At 40.1% G+C, this 19,465-nt stretch overlaps 1 protein-coding gene across 4 annotated transcripts in view; it reads right to left on the minus strand.

The window, feature by feature from the left end:
- The window catches only part of LOC108433052 (receptor tyrosine-protein kinase erbB-4), a 629,333-nt gene that overhangs the window by 33,418 nt on the left and 576,450 nt on the right, over window positions 1-19,465 (minus strand). For all 4 annotated transcript variants that reach the window (XM_017707323.2, XM_037539223.1, XM_037539222.1 and 1 more), the window contains one exon: window positions 5,220-5,375. In XM_017707323.2, coding sequence (XP_017562812.1) covers window positions 5,220-5,375 — 156 coding nt within the window. The remainder of the gene's footprint in view (window positions 1-5,219; window positions 5,376-19,465) is intronic.

Here is a 19,465-nt window from a genome sequence, read left to right on the forward strand (position 1 = left end):
CTACACACACTGCAGATTCATACTGGATTAAAATCACTCCACAATTATTACAGTCAGACTGTAAAAATACACACACTGCAGATTCATACTGGATTAAAATCTCTCCACAATTATTACCATCAGACTGTAAAACTACACACACTGCAGATTCATACTGGATTAAAATCATGACTCTCATCAATAGCCACTGAAATTATAGAGGCTTTATTGAAGGCAAAACTAATCGAGCGGTATAGAGCTTAACACAACCCCACATTTGTTGTTTTAAAGTGTAAAACTGTTTTAAACAGCTGTTAGACTTCTTCACTGTTACACAGGACATGAGCTCCTTCAGGCCAAATTACACTTTGATTCTTGGATGTTCACCTGTCTCTGTTCTCTTAATCAAACTTGTTCCCCAAACTCCAACACACAGCCAAACACAGCTGTCAGAGTCAGGAATCCCTTTGAAAACAGGTTGGGCCGTCTGTAGTACCTGAGTAACAAGCTTAGCTAAAACAGTTTTCAGAGCGGTGTAAAGAGTCTCCCTCCGAGAACACAAACATGGCAGAATCAAAATTACCGACAGTTAGAGCTAAATGGAAACGTCTGACTTCACCAGGTGGCTCTATTGATTTCTACATGGGAGAGTGAGGAGGTGACTGGCTCTCTTTCACAAGAGCAGCACGGATGAGCCACAGGCCAAAAACAAAGTCTGGCCAACTTGAGGCATGAGTAAGGGTGGAGCACTGGCAATAAAGATGACCACTTAATCATTTTTACTATTGGAATATATTTACATGAACAATTTTTTAATATCTCAACTAGAAATGTAGTATATAATTGTATTATGACTATGAATAAAGAATGATTTATAAAGAAATACAGAAAGATTTATTATTTAGTAGCATCTTCAACTCCTTGGGACCACCAGTGGTCATATTCTTCAGAATTGGCATCTTTCATATATTCAGAAGGTGGGCATCGTATGAGGCTGTAACTGTCTTGTTTCCAGTCAAATAGATGGTGATGTCATTTTAAACCCTTATAATAAAAACTGAACTTACAATTTTCTTTCTACTGAAAGTCGAGCCATTTTTCCACGAATCTGGGCTATAACCTATAAACAGATGACGTCTCTTCAGTGATCTGCTCTGTAAAAATGAAGGTTTTTGGCTTTCAGCAGTAAATTGTAAGCATATAGCAATATGTGTGTGATCATAAAACACATTCTGTTAATTTGAGGGGAACTGTAAAAATAAACTAATATATTAATAAATAAAAATTGCATTTATTATATGCAGTTACTGAATAATCTGTCTTATGATGAGGTCATGTATATTCAGATGGATAAACTAAAACACCCCTGGATAATAAGAGTGGATCATTCTCAGCACTGTGTTACCACTGACGTGGTGGTGGGGTGTTAGTGTGTGGATCAGACACAGCAGAGCTGCTGGAGTTTTTAAACACCTCAGTGTCACTGCTGGACTGAGAATAGTCCACCAACCAAAAATATCCAGCCAGCAGCGTCCTGTGGGCAGCATCCTGTGGGCACTAGGACTAGTGGATGACCAACACACACTGTGCAGCAGCGGATGAGCTGCCGTCTCTTACTTTACATCTACAGGGTGGACCGACAAGGTAGGAGTGTCTAATAGAGTGGACAGTGAGTGGACACAGTGTTTAAAAACTCCAGCAGCACTGCTGTGTCTGATCCACTCATACCAGCACAACACACACTTGCCAGATCAATGTTACTGCAGAGTGCTGAGAATGATCCACCACCCAAATAATACCTGCTCTATGAGGGTCCATGGGGGTCCTGACCACTGAAGAACAGGGTAAAAGGGGGCTAACAAAGTATCAGAGAAACAGATGGACTACAGTCTGTAACTGTAGAACTACAAAGTGCAGCTATACAGTAAGTGGAGCTGATAAGATGGACAGTGAGCTTAGAAACAAGGATCATAATGGTCATAATGATATGCTTGATTGGTGTATTTTTATTTGTTAGCCTGCTGTTTTCATGATGCACATTGGTAGAGTTCATTTTCTTCCCACTTTCTTCTAGTTCTACACAGAGCTCTGATTGCTTTAGAATTCAAATTGTGGTATGTGCCTGCCCCCTGGGCCCCAACGTGGAACGGCCGCGAGAGCCGGCAGGAAGGCGGGGCCCGAACACTCAGTGGTGATGAACCTTGGTGAGGACGCCGGGCAGAGAGCCATGAGTGTGGAGGAGGCACAGCGCAAAGCCCGAGCTCCCTGGACGGACACAAGGCACGAGAGTGACGATGGGAGGAGGAGATCAAGGACACCAGGGAGAGAGCCGCGAGTGTGGAGGGGGCGCAGCACAAAGCCTGAGCTCCCCCGACAGACAAGAGTGACGGCGGGAAGAGAGACAAGGAGCAAGTCCCGAGCTCTGCCGCCTGTGCCCTGCACCCGGTTTCGCAGCGAGGCCGCTTCACTACAGCTCACTTTCGACCCGGGCGGCCGAGCTGACAGCTGGGGGGCGGTAACAAGGAGGCAGAGTGGCAAGCTCTCATTCTCTCTTGGCTCGGGTGCTCAGGCTGCCCTTAATGAGAGCCAGCTGATTCTAATCTGGCAGGCAGCGTGAGCGCCTTTAAAAGAGCTGAGAGGGAGCAGATCGAGAGAGAGAGGGACAAGCAGCAGCAGAAGACAGAAGAGCTGAAAAGCTCCTGTGAAGGAAGGACTGAAGTGTCTCAGTAGAAGCCACTGAAAAGTGGGCAGTGTTGGTTTTGGTTGCCGTGTTTATTTTGGATGATATATATATATATATATATATATATATATATATATATATATATACACATTTAAAAAGAGAAATAATTCCTCTTAATAATCTTGCAGTGCTTGAGACATCATGTACAACTGTAACAGTTACTTAAACATTCCCTTTTACATGTTTAACATGCATAAAACAGAATCAAAAATGAAATATATAGTAAAAGAACTCCAGCTAGATACTCAAAAGCAATTTAGAGGCAGAAAACTGGCAGTGACAGCTGGAAGAATTATATGATGACCATAAAAATGTGGCCAATAAGTAAATAACATCACAAAAATGACTTTATAGTGAGATTGATAGAGTGTATCAAAAATACTAGCTGGTATTAAAATAGCAGACTAATCAAATGTGCTGTGCAACTTTGACTGTTTGTAACTGCTTTGTGTAATTGTCAAAACAAGAAAAGTGGAAGAAAGTTTCAACGTGTAAAGTCAGACTTAGTGTCTCTTTGAAGTCAGTGAGTCCGTTGGGAACAGCTGGTTGCTTTTAAGACTGGAAGGATGGAGGAATGAAAGTGGCAGGAGGTGCTCGAAAGTAGAGGGTGGACAAACCAAATACTGATAGATATGGAGGGTTAGGAGGGTTACTTTAAACATATACTCCAGTACAGATCATTGATTACCTGTTAAACGGCCCAACATGTAACCTAAGACAAAGGATTATTATATTAATGCAATATAGTTTGATTAGTTTTTGTTACCTGAGGACTGCATGTGTTTTTAAAGTCATATTAAATAAGGCAGAGTAATATTTTAACAGGATGCTTTAACTTCATGAGGGGCAAACAGAAAAACTGTGCTGTTTAATGGAGCACAGTGACATAGCTGGTTAAATCATTGCGCTTCATACCGACATCAAAAGGTCAATCTGGTAAACATCTTCCTTTGAAGAACAGACGCGAGAAAATGAAACGAGAAAGGAGGCCAATCTGTTCCACCTTTAACTATTCATCAGGATATGATTTATATGGCGAATCTAAAATCTATGACAGCCCATCATTTGTGTTTTATCTGCTAAAAGGTCTATATTAACTCAGCTTCATACTGATGTGTTGTGTTTGGGTTTAGACGCCTTTCGCGATTTAATTTATAGACGCTCCCTCAGCTCTCAGTCCAGTTTTGACAGTCCACAGAAATTGAAGCAGAAACTGACTGCTAATGACGGCCTCTTTACGTTTCATTATTAATCCATTCCATGGCATTATTATGAGTTAATGTTAATGTCACTAATTTAAAGCTGTAAAATTTTGTGCAGCAACAAACGGGAATAAAAAGAATATATTCCAGATCAACTTGCTGCAGATCTTAGCCAATCAAAGAAAGAATACTTATTAAACGTTCGTTGGCGAAATAAAAGACCTTGAGCTGCTGCTTTTCAGGGGTCTTTTTGTTCAGGCTGTTCTGCTGGTGGCAGCTCCAACCTCTTCACAAAATGAAAAACTCTTCAAATCTACACGACTCATATGAAATATTTATCATTCAGAATGGCTGATTTTGACAAAAGGCGAGTTTTTTTGATGTAATCATGATGGTAATAACCTGTAATTTAATCACCTGTTTTGTACCTTGATTATGTAACACTGTTAAATGTATTCTGTTACTACCCATCCTGTAGAGAGGAGATTTTACAGAGTGTTGGAGGCCTTTAAGTCATTTTCTATTATATATACACTGTATTTCCAAAAGTATTCCAAAAGACCTGGTCAAAAATTCCCATAAACACACTCTTAAACCTTGTAGAAAGCCTTCCCAGAAGAGTTGAAGCTGTTATAGCTGCAAAGGGTGGGCTGACATCATATTAAGCCCTATGGATTAAGAACGGGATCTCACTCAAGTTCATATGCGTGTGAAGGCAGACGAGCGAATACTTTTGGAAATATAATATATGCTGCCTGCTTATGTTTACATTCTCTTAAAAATGAATAACTTGTATTTAATGACTATTTTCACTGGAAATTAAATAAGCCAAAGAGTGGGCTCTGATTTTTGCACAAGATTGTATATTCAAATAACCATATCCATTCTTTGCTGGTTAAAACAACGTGTGCATGGATGTATTCTGGGAGTGTTGGGTTGGGAGAGAGAAAAAAGGAGAGAGAGGAAGGTGGATTTGAAATGACAGAGTGAGGGAGTGAATATGGAGAGACGAAGGCGCGTCTTATGGGACAGCTAATTTACAAGCTGATTATGTTGCGATCCCAGTGAATCTGGCAGTAAATTAACCTGTCACAGCAGGCTGTGTTCTAAAACCAAGAGACTATCCAGGGATGAATATTAAGTGCAACACATCTCTTGATTACTTCAAAACAATATCAGATTAACTTGTTTTTCTGTGAGAGAGTGCACCTGCTAACTCGGGGGTCGTACTGGCGCCGGACTGACAACCTACGCACCAACTGCTGGGCAGAAATCGGGCTGAGAGAGTCACTGACCTTCCCTCCGTCCGCGTTGTACTCTTTCTCATCCCCGTCCAGCAGCCGTGCCAGGCCAAAGTCTGTGATCTTGATGTGGTTTGGGGACTTCACCAGGACGTTCCTGGCTGCCAAGTCCCTGTGCACCAGCCTCCGCTCTTCCAGATACATCATACCCTGTTAATGACAGAAACTCAGAGTCAGACAGGAACTATAGCAAAGACAAACTGGAGTTTTAGAGAGTTGTACTAGTCTTTCCTCAACTGAAAGGCTGTTTTGAGCTGTTGTGCATTATTGCTAAGTTCTACATGGATTAAGGCTGTGCAATGCAAAAAAAAAAGAAAAAAAAAGTACTAGTCTTAAGTAATTATATCTTGTGAAAACACTTCTATTGGCAGATTACTTGTTAATTCTTGAAATAAGCAGAACTAAAACAGCATTAGACACATTTTCTATTGAAGATGACTTAAAACAGGAAAAAATGTCTTGAAATAATAGGTTGAGTAATTCTATCATATTCTTACAAAAAACAAAATAAAAGATATATACATATTGAATATGACTAAATGTACATTGTTTTTTTCTCTTATTCTTATTTTGTTGTAAATAGTCTAGAGATTTAACGTTAACTTTTATTATTTATAATGTTTATAATGTTTTTACTGTTTCCCGTTTCTATTACTGACTGCCTTACTTCTATTACTCTGCTGCTGTAATACTGTAAATTTCCCTGCTGTGGGACTAATAAAGGATTATCTTATCTTATCTCAACAGATTTTTTTGCAGTGTGGTTCCAACCCCAGTCCTCAGCGCCCCCAGACAGCACGGTCCACAGTTTTGCATCAACCCAACTAGTAATTACTGAATTAAGGCATAAGTAGAGGGGGGGGGGGGTAACAGGTCCAATAAGTAAAAAACCCTCATCAGGATTTCATTCCAACTGCCTGAACACCTTTGCTGCTGATTTGAACAAATTAGAGAAGTCAAGCAGTTAGAACAAAATCCTGGGGAGGGTTTTTACTTTTTGGACCTGGATTACCCACCTCTAGGCATAAGAAGCTAGCAGTCCTAAACCTGATGCTAGTCCTTAACATAACACTTTGTAACTCTAAGTAACTCAGTAAGTAGGATTACAATAACTGTACAGTGAATAATGATACATTTACAAACTGTATGAACAATACAGATACAATCCTGTTGTATTTTTGCTTTTTTCTAACTTTTTATACAAGCTTGCTGTGAAGCTGCATGTGCAGATTCTTCCTGCTCTAACACGCCTGCCTCAACTCATGCTTGACGACTGTTAATGAATGAGCTGAATAATATTATTAATTCAACTCCTGAAAATCCCGCCTTACAATATTGGAGTTTATACATGCTTGTACAACAGACATGACGATGTATGATTGCAGGAGCAAGCAATGATATCCTCAATGCCACCTTCACGAACATCATCAATATCAACAGCAAACATTATATCAAAAGCATCACCACCACAACATCATCAATGTTATCAATATTTCCATTAATATCATCATCAACAATGCAATCATCAGCACCACCAACATAATCAATAACATAATCATCAACAATCATCATCATCCTCATTACCAAAAACGCTGTCATCACCACCATTACCATCATCAGTGTAATCAAGATCACTACCGACATCATCAACATCAACAATGCAATCATCAGCACCATCATCATCAATACCATCAAGTGTCCTCATCCTCATCATCACTATAATCATTAGTGTAATTAACATCACCATCATCAGTGTAATGAAGATCACTACTGATATCATCAACAATGCCAGTGCAATCAACATCAATACCATCAACATCAATAGAGCCATCAGCATCGTCATCATCATTGACATATTCAGCAATCTTTACCACCCTCATCACCAAAAATGTTCACCACCACCACCACCATCATCATCATCGTAATCAACATCACCATTAATATCATCATCAACAATGCAAACACCAGTGCAATCAACATTTAACACCATCGACATCAACAGTGTTATCATCATTATCATCATCAACAATTATCTTCATCACCAAAAATGTTATCATGATCATGATCATCACCATCATCATCATCAGCAGCAGCATCAGCTTAAACCACATTCTCAACACTGCAATCATCAGCACTATTAACATCATGATCAACAATCATCAACAGCATCTTCGTTAATATCAACATAATCACCGTATCACCACCAACTTCATGGGCATCATCATGATCATCATCACCTTTATCTTTATCAGTTCTATCACCATCATCATTATCCTAAGAATGATCATCATCATTATCATTTTAAACAGCTAAATCTTTTAATAGATACTCTCTTTCGCCACTAAAATAGGTCTGAGCTACTGAGCTCTTTCATTCAGAGTTTTCAAATAAATAATATAAAATAAGCAACAGTTTGAGGAACAAATGATTGCGAGAGGAAGAAATAAAAGTCATTAGTAGGGAAACCATCGTGTCATTATGCATCCTTTGGCACACGTTTCAGAGACATTTTATGGAGCAATTAAGAAAAAGGGGGGAAAATAAAGCTGAAGTAATGCTATAATTAATCGAGATGGTGTTGTAGAGATAAAGGCTGAACCTCTCTCTCTCACCCTGCCAGGCAATTCTCAGCCACGGTCGTGTTTCTACGCGAGTGATGAAAACTCTCCACACATCGATTTTCTGGAGGAACAAACAATGCATGTAATTGATTTAAGTGTGATCCGCAGTGTGGAGGCCCTTTTTGCCAGAGCATTCTTCTTTTGTGAGAAAATGGCCACTCCTTCGCATCCTCTGCTGCGGCTTTCAAGTGCCCTTGAGCTGCAGGCCAGATGAAATTTAAATTGTAATGTGATTGGTGTAGAGGAAGGGACAGCTGTCCCAATGTATGAGCCCTTGAATGGTCTCTGAGAGAACACAACTCACAAAAAGAACAATTTCAGGAGCGCTGAATAACAAATTAGGGACTTATTCTGAGGTGAGTAGATCTGGGCCTATGAACAATGAGGCAAAGTCTCATTTTATGGAAAAAAAAAACAACTGGTTTGAAACAATGCTTATGTTGTCTTTTTTAAAATGCTCCTTCTTGCTCAAATACTATAAATATAATTCAGTAAAATGATGATCTGAAACTGACTGTTCACAAGCACATTGGTTTCCATCAACATTCACATTTGGCTTTCGGGTGAAACTTCACGCTACAGTGATGTTATATCATGAAAGTAGGGCATTTAAGTGGAAGCATGCAATGGTGATTTCCTCATCTCAAACAACAGGCTCTCAAACAACATGACTCAGCTGATTCCATAGGTTTTCTAAGGGATTCAGGTCTGGAGAAAGTGCAGCCCACTCCATTTGAGGTACCCCAGTCTCCAGCAGCCGTTCCCTAATTATGTGACCACGATGAGCTGGAGCATTGTCATCCATGAAGATGAAATTAGGCCTGTGTTGTTCATGCAGAGGCACAATGACTGGATTAATGATGTTATTCAGTAGTTTGGGCCACTGGGTCACTGTACCATTCACAAAGTGTAGGGCAGTTCTGTATTGACTAGACACACCTGACCACACTGTAACACCACCACCACCACCTTGCCGTTAAGCTCCTTGTTAGAGAACAGCAAGTTGTGCAAAAAGTACTGAAACATTGAACAGCTGGACATGTGCATGCAGAAGTTTAGAGAAGGTCACGTTAAGGTCACCTGTAAAGGACAGAGTGCATTTTAGGTTCATCCTGAAATTTCACCTGAAACTGTGAGTAGTGTAAATCTGTTGGTATTGTTTCCGATAAGAAGTGATGGTCAGCTGATGCCAACACATGGCAGTGCACCAAAATGACATAAAATGGTTTAAGTAATTTGCTGGAGTGAATATTTTGCTGGAATGGACTCTGATATACTCATGCATTAGCCAACAGGAGATGGTCTTGGGTGGGGCTTCAATCAGTCATACTGAAGTCGAGCAAAAGAAACTTCTCACTGCGGTCAGTTCACATACAGAGATGTACAATCCAACTAAAGATTTATTAGTAATGGGGAACCTCAGGGCCGTCTAGGCCTTCAGAGGACTAATGATTTCTGGAAACTAAAACAAAAAAAAAGTCTGGAATGTTTCTTTTTATTTTAATTGACCAGAATCCTCATGTATGTTGTATTTAACTCTATAAAAATATGTAAGTACTGTAATTCTCTTATTTCCTGTTTACGTTTTTGGTCGGAAACCAAAGGGTTTAACTTTTGAAGCAGAAAATTGCTCAGTCAGGATTTTTTTCTCCACATGGTACCCGGGTGGTTACATCCAAGCGAGGTCTCCCATTGGTTAGGACTTCAGGAACTGAACTGAAGGTCTTACACATTAGTTTAACCACCTGTATAATTAGGAACCAATGGCAGACTCCACCAAGAAATCACTGATTTACAAAGAGTGGGGCCACATCTGTGAGCAACAAATGTCACTATAGGCATTCTGGAAGTTCTAGATACATCACTGACTATGAACATGAACTGCAGTCTAACCAGATTTCAGTCAGTTGTCAAAAATGGAAAACAGCATCAGGTCTATACCAGGACTCGTTACTGTAAGACTCACTGTAAACCTGCTACTCGGTTAAATATATCATCACTGTTCAAAAATTTGAAGTCATAATTTGAGCTCACAATCTGTCTTTTACGTTATATAAAAAAATCAAGATGACCAGAACAACAGAAATGCTCCAAAGTGGCTTCTATTAAGAAATTACATTTATTTACATTGGAAGTAAAGAATGTTTTTGCCATATTCTTTAAAGTTACCATTCTGGATATACTTGTTTTCTTGGGGCAGTAATGATCAAGTTATTGTCTGTTAGAATCTTGCAAAAAGTCAAATTGAAGACTTGAATTCTCAAATAGGTGCGTTTAGTCTAGAATGGCCAGGAATGCGAATATGCACCTGTTAGCTTAGCACTAACATACAATTAGAAAGTCCATAGGGCCATCAGCAGATATTAGCGTTATCATAGAGGTGTTTTTTACTTGTTTTTGGCCATTTATTTTCCCTAACCTGACGGCAAATTTCCCCCCAACACAATTTCAGGTCACGCAAGACAAAAAATGGCCTCCACCTATAAACAGGCCTAAAGTCTACATGTCTACATGGTCATGGTCAAATGTACGAGCTCTCTCTCTCACTCTCTCTCTCTCTCTCTCTCACTCTCTCTCTCACTCTCTCTCTCACTCTCTCTCTCACTCTCTCTCTCACTCTCTCTCTCACTCTCTCTGTGTGTGTGTGCTGGAATGAGCCGTGATGTGCAGCATGTGCATGCAAGTATTTTATGTTGGTCCACACAAATTTCAGATGCCTGGGTTGTGTGGACGTAGCTGGCAGAGCTTCTGCTTTCATGGCTCTTTGGGGAAACAGCTTGCTTTAATCTAAACACATCTCATAAGAGTGCTTTCATCTCCTCATACAAATCTACAAGTAATTCCACAAGCTATTAACATCTGAGTCTGCCCTGGCAGCCTCAGAGGCTGCTATGATGATACCAGGGTCTGACTGACTTTGTGGGTCTTAACTGGCTAAAAATTCTGATAACCGATAACATCGGATGATGTAATTTGCATTTATATTTTCTATTCCAACTGTTTTAGTTAGTTGTACTATACTGAATGCAATGACTGCCAGTTCTCAGTCACCACACTTCCTAAACTCAAAAAGCAGACACTCACAATCTTAAATAATATAGATATTGTAGCACTGGGATGGGTCAACCTAGAATTCTTTACAGTTTTCCAAGTTTCTCATTTTTTGTTAGTTCTTTCGGTGTGTGGAAACATGTTCTCTAACCTAAAGAGCAGGCCTGCATATATATATTTTTTCTGCCATGATGGTGTTTTGTGCTTCATCAGTTCAGCTTCTATTATTGTCATATGGATAAACAGAGGGTGCCTTATACTGGCTTTCCCAGTGGCTCAAATGTCTAACGTTTCATGCCATTGTTCCAGCCCTAAGATGCTGATAAAGTCAGTAATCATTTGAGCATTGTTGTTTAAACTGTTTGCCAACATTAATATAACTGCAGGTCATTAATAGCAATGTCAGCCGTAGCTCTAGCACACATGACAGAAATCAAAGGGCAGTTAAAAGTGTGTTTTGATCCTAAGCTAGCTTATATCTCAAGCCAGCAATTTCCAATCCATGTTTACTGTTGAATGACATGTCGCAGCTGTTGGAACAAAAGCTTGTAACTGCTAAATGGTAATTTTACAGGAGAAGGAAAAAACACTTTACTTTTAATGTAAGTCAATGGAACCAAACTTTTTTCCTCCCAAGTGATTCTGGGCCATTTCATTTGGTCCATTCAACATGAAATTTGTACACAATGTAAAGGACGGTAGGTGTTTTCAAATTCTGTCAGAAACTGAAAAACAACAAAAATGGTGATATGGGACTTTGGTTTGACAGCAGGTATAGATAAATTTAAACACTTTTCCCCTTACACCAGTTGTAGTCAATATACAACTTTCTCCTGACCTTGTCAACCAGCCAAAACACATTTGTTATCTGAGGTTAGAATGAGAAATATCACAGTTGGTGGTCAAGCATTTTTCTATGTAGCTCCAAAATTGTGGAATCATCTCCTGACCTCTGTCTGGGACTCAGACACACTTTCTACATTTAAAACTGGATTCAAAACTTTTCTGTTTGCTCAAGCATTTTGCTAATATCAGTTGCTGCACTATTAACTCACTAATATCGCTCCATAAACTGACCTATCCCGTTAATCAATCTCTCTCTCTCTCTCTCTCTCTCTCTCTCTCTCTCTAAGCCCCTGAGCAACCTGAGTCGTCACGTGAGCCACCAGAGCTGCTAGAGTCACCAGAGCTCCATCTCTGTTGGCCGATCTGTACCTCCTGCTGCTGCATGAATTCAAACTAATTAATCTAATTAACTGGTGCTCCACCTGTTTTTGGATTCTAATATTTTATACTAACACTGCTTGCTATTCGGTGTCAAACCAAAGGAGGATGGGTTCCAATGGTAAAAATTGACAAAAACATAAAGTTTTGTTTCATTCAAATAACACCAAAATGAGTGTTTTTCTCAGGTTGTTGCAGTTACTAGCATACACATATTCCCACAACAAAGGGGGCTTGTCCAGTTTACGCCTTTACCAACAAGACGATCAGTTCTTTCAACTGAAGGGCAGAACTTTTCATAATACAGCTGCCATGCTGAACACTTCGAGCTATCATATTCAATCAGTGAACAAGCTCATCGTCTAATAATGTCTCTGAAGCTGTTAGACTAAATCACACTTGATTTCTAGCCTACTGGTAACTAGTAAAGATACATTCTCTAGATAGACAAAGCACTTCTTGTAAGTCGCTCTGGATAAGAGTGTTTGCTAAATACTGTAAATGTAAATGTAAATAATTTGTCCTCAAAGTTTTCCTTTAAGGCTGATCTGAAAGTTTGGAAAATAAGCCTTAATTAAAGAATTGTCATCGCGGATGGCCTCATGTATGGGGCCTTACAACAAACTGCTGAGCTATCTGAGAAACATGGCCTCACAGTAGCTTTACCTGCTCTTCTGTATATGATTTTAATGAGGTACTGATCTTGCGATGCTCCGACTTAACCTAACACAGCTGCATTTGATCTTTGTTGGACTTTTTACTGCAGACATGCTATTGAATTATCCCAGCCCTGCTGCAATGTGCACAACACAAACAAGTAGTTTTTTTTACCTCTTGGATTTTGCAAGATCACTTGCTTGATGAGATTCTGTTTTTCTGTTTCAGAATCAGCCTCAGTGAAACTTCGACTTGATCAAAGTTCAGTGTAAATAAGTTTGTTATTTTTATTCATGAACTTTTTTTGTTCGTATTTTTACACAAGCTCAAGGAGGTACATTCAGAACAACTCCATAGATAGAATTTCCACCACCTCCGGCTGGTTTCCTGGGGCGATTAAATTAACCAAAAATAAATGTACACAAACTTCTCTCATTCCAAATATAGTTGATCAGCCAAGATATGTTTGGTGTCAGAAGTTTGCTTCTTTAGTTACAAATCATCTGAAACTTGCTGTCATTGACTTGGCTCGTGACTCAACTCAGAGATGCATCTAATGGACTCAGACTCGAGACTTGAGACTCACATCTCAGGGACTCCAGGCTGGATTTGGATTCGCAACTTAGAGACTTGAGACATGGACTTGGACCTCAGAGACTAGAGACTTGACTCAGACTTGCACTCCACTGACTCAAGACTCGTCTCGAACTGGCAACCCAGAGACTTGAGACTTGGATTTATACCTTGGAGACTCGAGACTTGACTCAAACTCACACATCTAAGACTCAAGGCTCAAATTGGACTCTCATCCCTGCTTGAGACTCAAAGACTCTGACTCACTCCTCAGTGACTCAAGACTCTGACTCACTCCTCAGAGATACAGCACCTTGGAGTCTGGAGACTTGACTCACACCTCTGTGAGACTCACACCTCTGAGACTCATGACTTTACTCCACCTGCATCTCAAAGACTTAAGATTTTACTTGTACTCTCACCCCACAGACTCAAGACCAGCTCACTCCTCCAAGACTAGGGTCTTGACTCAGACCTGTCACTCAGTGACTTGAGACTCAACTCAGACACACTCTAGTGACCAGTGAACATCTCTGAATGTCATACTGGTCTGTTTACTATTGATTGAGTAATGTTCAGTAATGTGCTGCTTTTCTATCTAATCATCATTGGTCTTGGTGTTACACTAACCTTAAACCAGGGGTGGGGAGATGGGGGGCCAGATTCCTGCACAGTTTGTTCATGCACACCTGGTTCAATTCATCAGCTAATTACCAGGTTTAGCTGGCTTTGCCATACCAGAGAAATCATCAAACTGTGTGGGACTGTGGACCTCAGTTCCCCAGCCCTGTTGTAAACTTTCAACTTGTTCAGAGATCTCAAATACACTTGGTTATGTTGTTTCTGAAACTGTATGACATACTGATAAAAAAGAAAAAAGATTAATATAATATGGCATGCGCCTGTCACCCGGGTCCTGATGACGGCATCGGGAGCTGGCAGGAAAACAGGGCCCGAATTCGGAGCAAGTATGATGGAGAGAGGAGAACCGCGAGAGAATCGGGGATGGCAAAAAAATCCCGGAGTCCACCAAGGGATGCGGGTGATGGCATGAGGATGACATCAGCCGGCAAAGAAGAGATGAAGACAATGGCCACGAGACATGAGAAGGTGGGATGTGAGTCCCGAACTCGAACGCTTGGGCCCCGCCCCCTGTTCTGCAGTGAGGCCACTTCACTGCACCTCACTTTTGGTCCAGGTGGACGAAATGTACAGAGGGGCCGGTGACGGGGAGGCAGAACAGAGAGCTCTCTATCCAGACAGAGAGAGAGAGAGAGAGAGAGAGAGAGAGAGAGAGGGACGAGCAGCAGTAAGAGACTGAAGACATGGTCCCTTCCTACCTGCAGAGACTGAAGAAGGCTCATCTCCCCCCTCCCATCCTCACCATGCTCTACAGGAGGATTGTGGAGAGCATCCTGAGCAGCTGCATCATCACCTGGTTTGGGAATTGTACTGCCTCTGACCGCAAGACCCTACAGCGTATAGTGAGTACAGCTGAGAAGATCATTGGGGTCTTTCTCTCCTCCATCATGGATATCTACACCACACGTTGTATCTGGAAAGCCACCAGCACTGTGGACGACTCCATCCCTCCCTCAGATGGACTTTTTTCTCTGCTGCCGTCTGGCAGAAGGTACCGGAGCCTCCGTGCCACCACTGCCAGACTCTGCAACAGCTTTGTTCCTCAAGCGATCAGGTTTTTAAACTCACAAGGCCTGAACTAAACCACCCCTCCTCACACACACACACACACACACACACGACAACACCCAGAGCTCACACACACACACACACACACACACACACACACACACACATACTCCACACAAAACTCTTCTGATGCTCTACCTGCACTATCTGGAACATTGCTGCTACACTGTGTTTACACTGTTTTACTACCTCAGTAACTGCTGTGTTTATGTCTGTCATCTGACTGCGTGACTCACAGATCACAGCATGTTAATATCTCTGCACTTTATTCCACGACCTCATGTCCAGAATGAGGGCTGTGTCGGTGCTGCACTGTCCTGCCTGTTAACTGTGTCGTATGTCTGTTTAATTTATCATATTTATTATATTGTTTCTAGTCAAATTTCTTGTTTGTACACTATGTCTGCATGTTTTGTTCAGAGAAATGTAATTTCACTCCACTGTGTACCTGTACATAGACGGAATGACAATAAAAGCCTCTTGACTTGACTTGAGTGAGAAAAGGACTAAAAAGTCTAGCTTGAAGCCACTGAAAAGTGGGCAGCACTTTGGCACAGGTTTTGGTTGATTTGCTCTGCGTATGTTTGGAGAGAATATTACAGTTAAATGGCTGCTGCAAACCTGAATCCTGTCCCCAGCGTCCCCCTCGGGCCTAGAGTAGCACAGGTCATGCTACACATACAGATGAAGTTCAGACGTTGAGGTGGAGGCTACAACCACACTCAAAAAATGATTTATGGCCATCATAAACATTTAAGCAAATATTTTACATAAAACTAATTTAAAAACATAAAAATATACTTTTACTCATTTATATTCATTAGAAGCAACCGAGTTTGGATAAATCCCAAACTGACTTAATTGAATTGTATAAGACCTTTAGATTTTTCCACTAGATCTTAGGAGTTAGAGCTCATGTGCAACAGTAACAGGAAACTCATCATCAAACAGCAAGTTGCTTCAGCTGGCATGTTGGACATGAAATGGCTAATTATGTTTATACAGTCTCCTGCCATCCTTTGTTATACAGCGCAACTGCAATGAAACAGTGATGCACATTAACTTAATTTGTGTTTTTAATGTTTTTGACCAAATATTAATGTTTCATTTTGCTTGTTTTGAGAGAAACTCTAGACAAACACCAGCGAACCAACCAGCTAGCATCCTTGCTAGGTCTGCTGTCATGTTACCAGGTACAGAAATTAGATTAAACAAAAATGGGAGTGATTTATTGTGACGCTGTATATAAAGTTGCATTCCATTAATATTCAAATCAACAGGTCATGGTTTTTGTAACTGCAGGTGACCTCGTCATGTTAGCATGGCATGAAGTGACTGATAGCGTTAGCTGGCTAATCTGCATGATGGTTAGCATGAGAGCTGCAGCTCAGTAGGAATGTTGTGCTCAAAAACATTCGCTTTAATTAGTAGTTCAGTTGACAGTAAATATAAAGTCTAAAGCAGGGAGTTTGATCACAGTTGAAATCTATAAAGTTATGTTTAGTTCTTTCACATTAGACTTGAAAGGTCATGTGTCATGTCATGTGACTCAGCAAATACCGTTTAATACAGTTTGGACGACAGTAAATGTTTGTGAATTTAACATGTTTTGTCTTTTAATACATTTACACAGTCTGAGTAACAGGGCTGTGAATACAGAAGGTACTATTAACTCTTTAGAAATACATCAATCTGATGTAAAATAATTGCATAAATCCTACAAGCACTTCTACTTTAAACCTGATTTAATTCATAATGAACATGATGTAGAAACAAATTATAATACAATTTTTCATTGGATTTATGTACTTAAATTTAATGAAAAATTTAATTAAATGTAATTAATTAATGTATTAATTGTGCATTTTAATGTAATTAAAATACATAACTCAGCTTTTGGGCTTAATTTTTTTTTGAGTGCATTTAAGCAATGTGACATTCTTTTGTCTGTTTTTATAGATCGCAGTATGTCATACAGTTGAATTAAGTGTTGTTGTGCTGCCCTCATTATATTTTATTGTATTTCACTGTGTATTGTAGTTTACTGGTATTGTATTGTATTGTTTGGTTGAGTACTGAGTTCTCTGTTTCTTTTCTCTCGGTATCTACAGTGACTTTTGTTTCTAGCAGTATCTGAGCTCAGGACTGTCTTTCTCTCTAACCTATTGGTAACTAGCTAAGCATCTAAAGATACTTTCTTTAGATAGACAGAGCACTTCTCATAAGCCGCTCTGGATAAGATCGTCTGCTAAATGCTGTGTCAGAAACCACATCAGTAAGTCTGAATAAGGCAATATCGTGTCTTGATCAATTATGGATACTCTGAAAAAATGCTAATTGGTGGCTCACTAGCTGCATTAGCCTTGAAGCTCCAGTGCAAAACTAAAGGAGGAAACTTCAGACACCCAAAATGCCTTGATTGATCAGCTACACTCAGGGTCAGGGGGAAATTATGCAAATGTGATTTCTGACCGACTATCATTTTTAACCAAAGCATGGCTCTGGACTGCATGCGCTCATTCTGAGCTTTAGTGGGGTTTGGATAGGCATGATTAATGAAACAATAACGCTTTAGTACCTATCAAGAGTTACAGCCATGGCACCCTGCTCCTTAGAAGCCTCATTGCTGTGATATTCACAGAAGATTCAAGGAGAAATGCTAATCAGACTCTTATTACTGAGTGGGCTGTTTGAGGTGGCTTTCACGCTGTTGTGGCTTTCGAGCACATGTTGAAGGATCTGAAGAGATGAGAAAGGGTGGAAAAAAAATCTTCTTTTTTCAGTCTCTATACCAAATCTTCCCCCAGCAAGCAAGTGTAATCCAGGATAAGTAAGAGGTGTAGGATTGGATATCAACAATACCACAAAAGACCTCCTTCATGAAAGTGAAAAAAACAGAAAGAAAAGAAAAAAACACTTTTTTTTTTAGCCCACAGCGTCTCAAATTGGATTGGATGGTGTCCAGAAAACACAGACAAACAAGACACAATGAAAGGGACAGGCTCACAGGCAAACAGAGGAAAAAACACGTACAGATACATACAGAAAAATAAACACACATCCACCTTACAAGCATAAAACCAAAGGCAGGCCAAAGGTTAAGGTAGCCTGCTGTTGACCATGACTGTGTTGGTATAAGACACAATCTATCGATTCTGACCACTAGCCTGTCATTAAAGTCAAGTCTGGAGTCTGAAGTTTGCTTTAGTTTCGACTAGACTTGAGTCTAATGGAAGTTTAATAGCATTATTAGCATTGTGCTAACCGCATACCCAAATCAAACACTCCATTCAAACCTCTTTGAATTTTGGGGATTTGGGGACCTCTCTGGTGGCAATATGTAATTGCATGCAATGTGTGGAAGAGCCTTTTGTAATGTGGGTTGTATTTCAGACCTACGAAGCCCTGCTGGTGACATCCCATATATATAAAAATAAAGCATGGCCCCAACTTAGTAAGGGATAGAAATATAATTAAGCCTTCACCACAGCTTAATAAGGCATGAGCTCGTGCCCATGACTTACTAAGTCTTGGCCACAACTTAATTACCTCATTCCTATGCCTTACTAAGTCACGGCTATGCATTAGGATCTCATTCCCATGTGTTAACATGGCGTGGCCACACATTGTTTTAATTTATACTGGATTTCCCCTGCAGGGCTCTGTATGGACCCCTTCCCTGGGTGGGTGGATGAATCTGATGATTGTAAGAGAATTCAAAGAGAACTCAGTGAAAACTTGGTGAAGGACGTGTTTTCTGAGGATGTGAGTGAATTATCTACTACTGTCATCACATCTTCATAAGTACAATGCTGATTTTGTATTTCAGACCTAAAAATTAAGCCAGGCCTTGTTTCTGAATCTGTGGTGTGACATTAATAAGAAAAGACATTTGATGTGACCCGAAAAGTTCTGACCCGATGCCTCTGAGTTTTAAAGAACAACTTCAGGCTTTACAGGGTGACTTGCAGCAGCACATGCTCACCATAGTTTAGCCTGTTTTTTTTCTCTTGATTTAAACATTTCTTATATAGTGCTCTTACACAGTCTTAGTCTGATAATGCCTGCTCCCCATTACACTATCTGAACATTTTATAACCTTCAAAAAGAAATTTTAAAAAGCAAAACTTTCACAGATGGTAAGAACAGTTTTCCTCTCCTGTAAAATTACTTTTCAGACTTTGGTGATTTTTTATGACAGTGATGGTATCAGTGGATAACAATGTTGACTATCTAGACAACCATAAAATTCACATATTATATATAATACACAGGGACCCTCTGACTCGTGACAGAATCAGTAAAAAAAAGGACTGTGTATTCACCCCAGTGAAAGTCTAACTAGGATTGCATGTGTGTGTGTGTGGGTGTGTGTGTGTGTGTGTGTGTGTGTGTGTGTGTGTT

This window comes from Pygocentrus nattereri, chromosome 6 (genome assembly GCF_015220715.1).
Source record: "Pygocentrus nattereri isolate fPygNat1 chromosome 6, fPygNat1.pri, whole genome shotgun sequence".
NCBI classification, from domain to species: domain Eukaryota; kingdom Metazoa; phylum Chordata; class Actinopteri; order Characiformes; family Serrasalmidae; genus Pygocentrus; species Pygocentrus nattereri.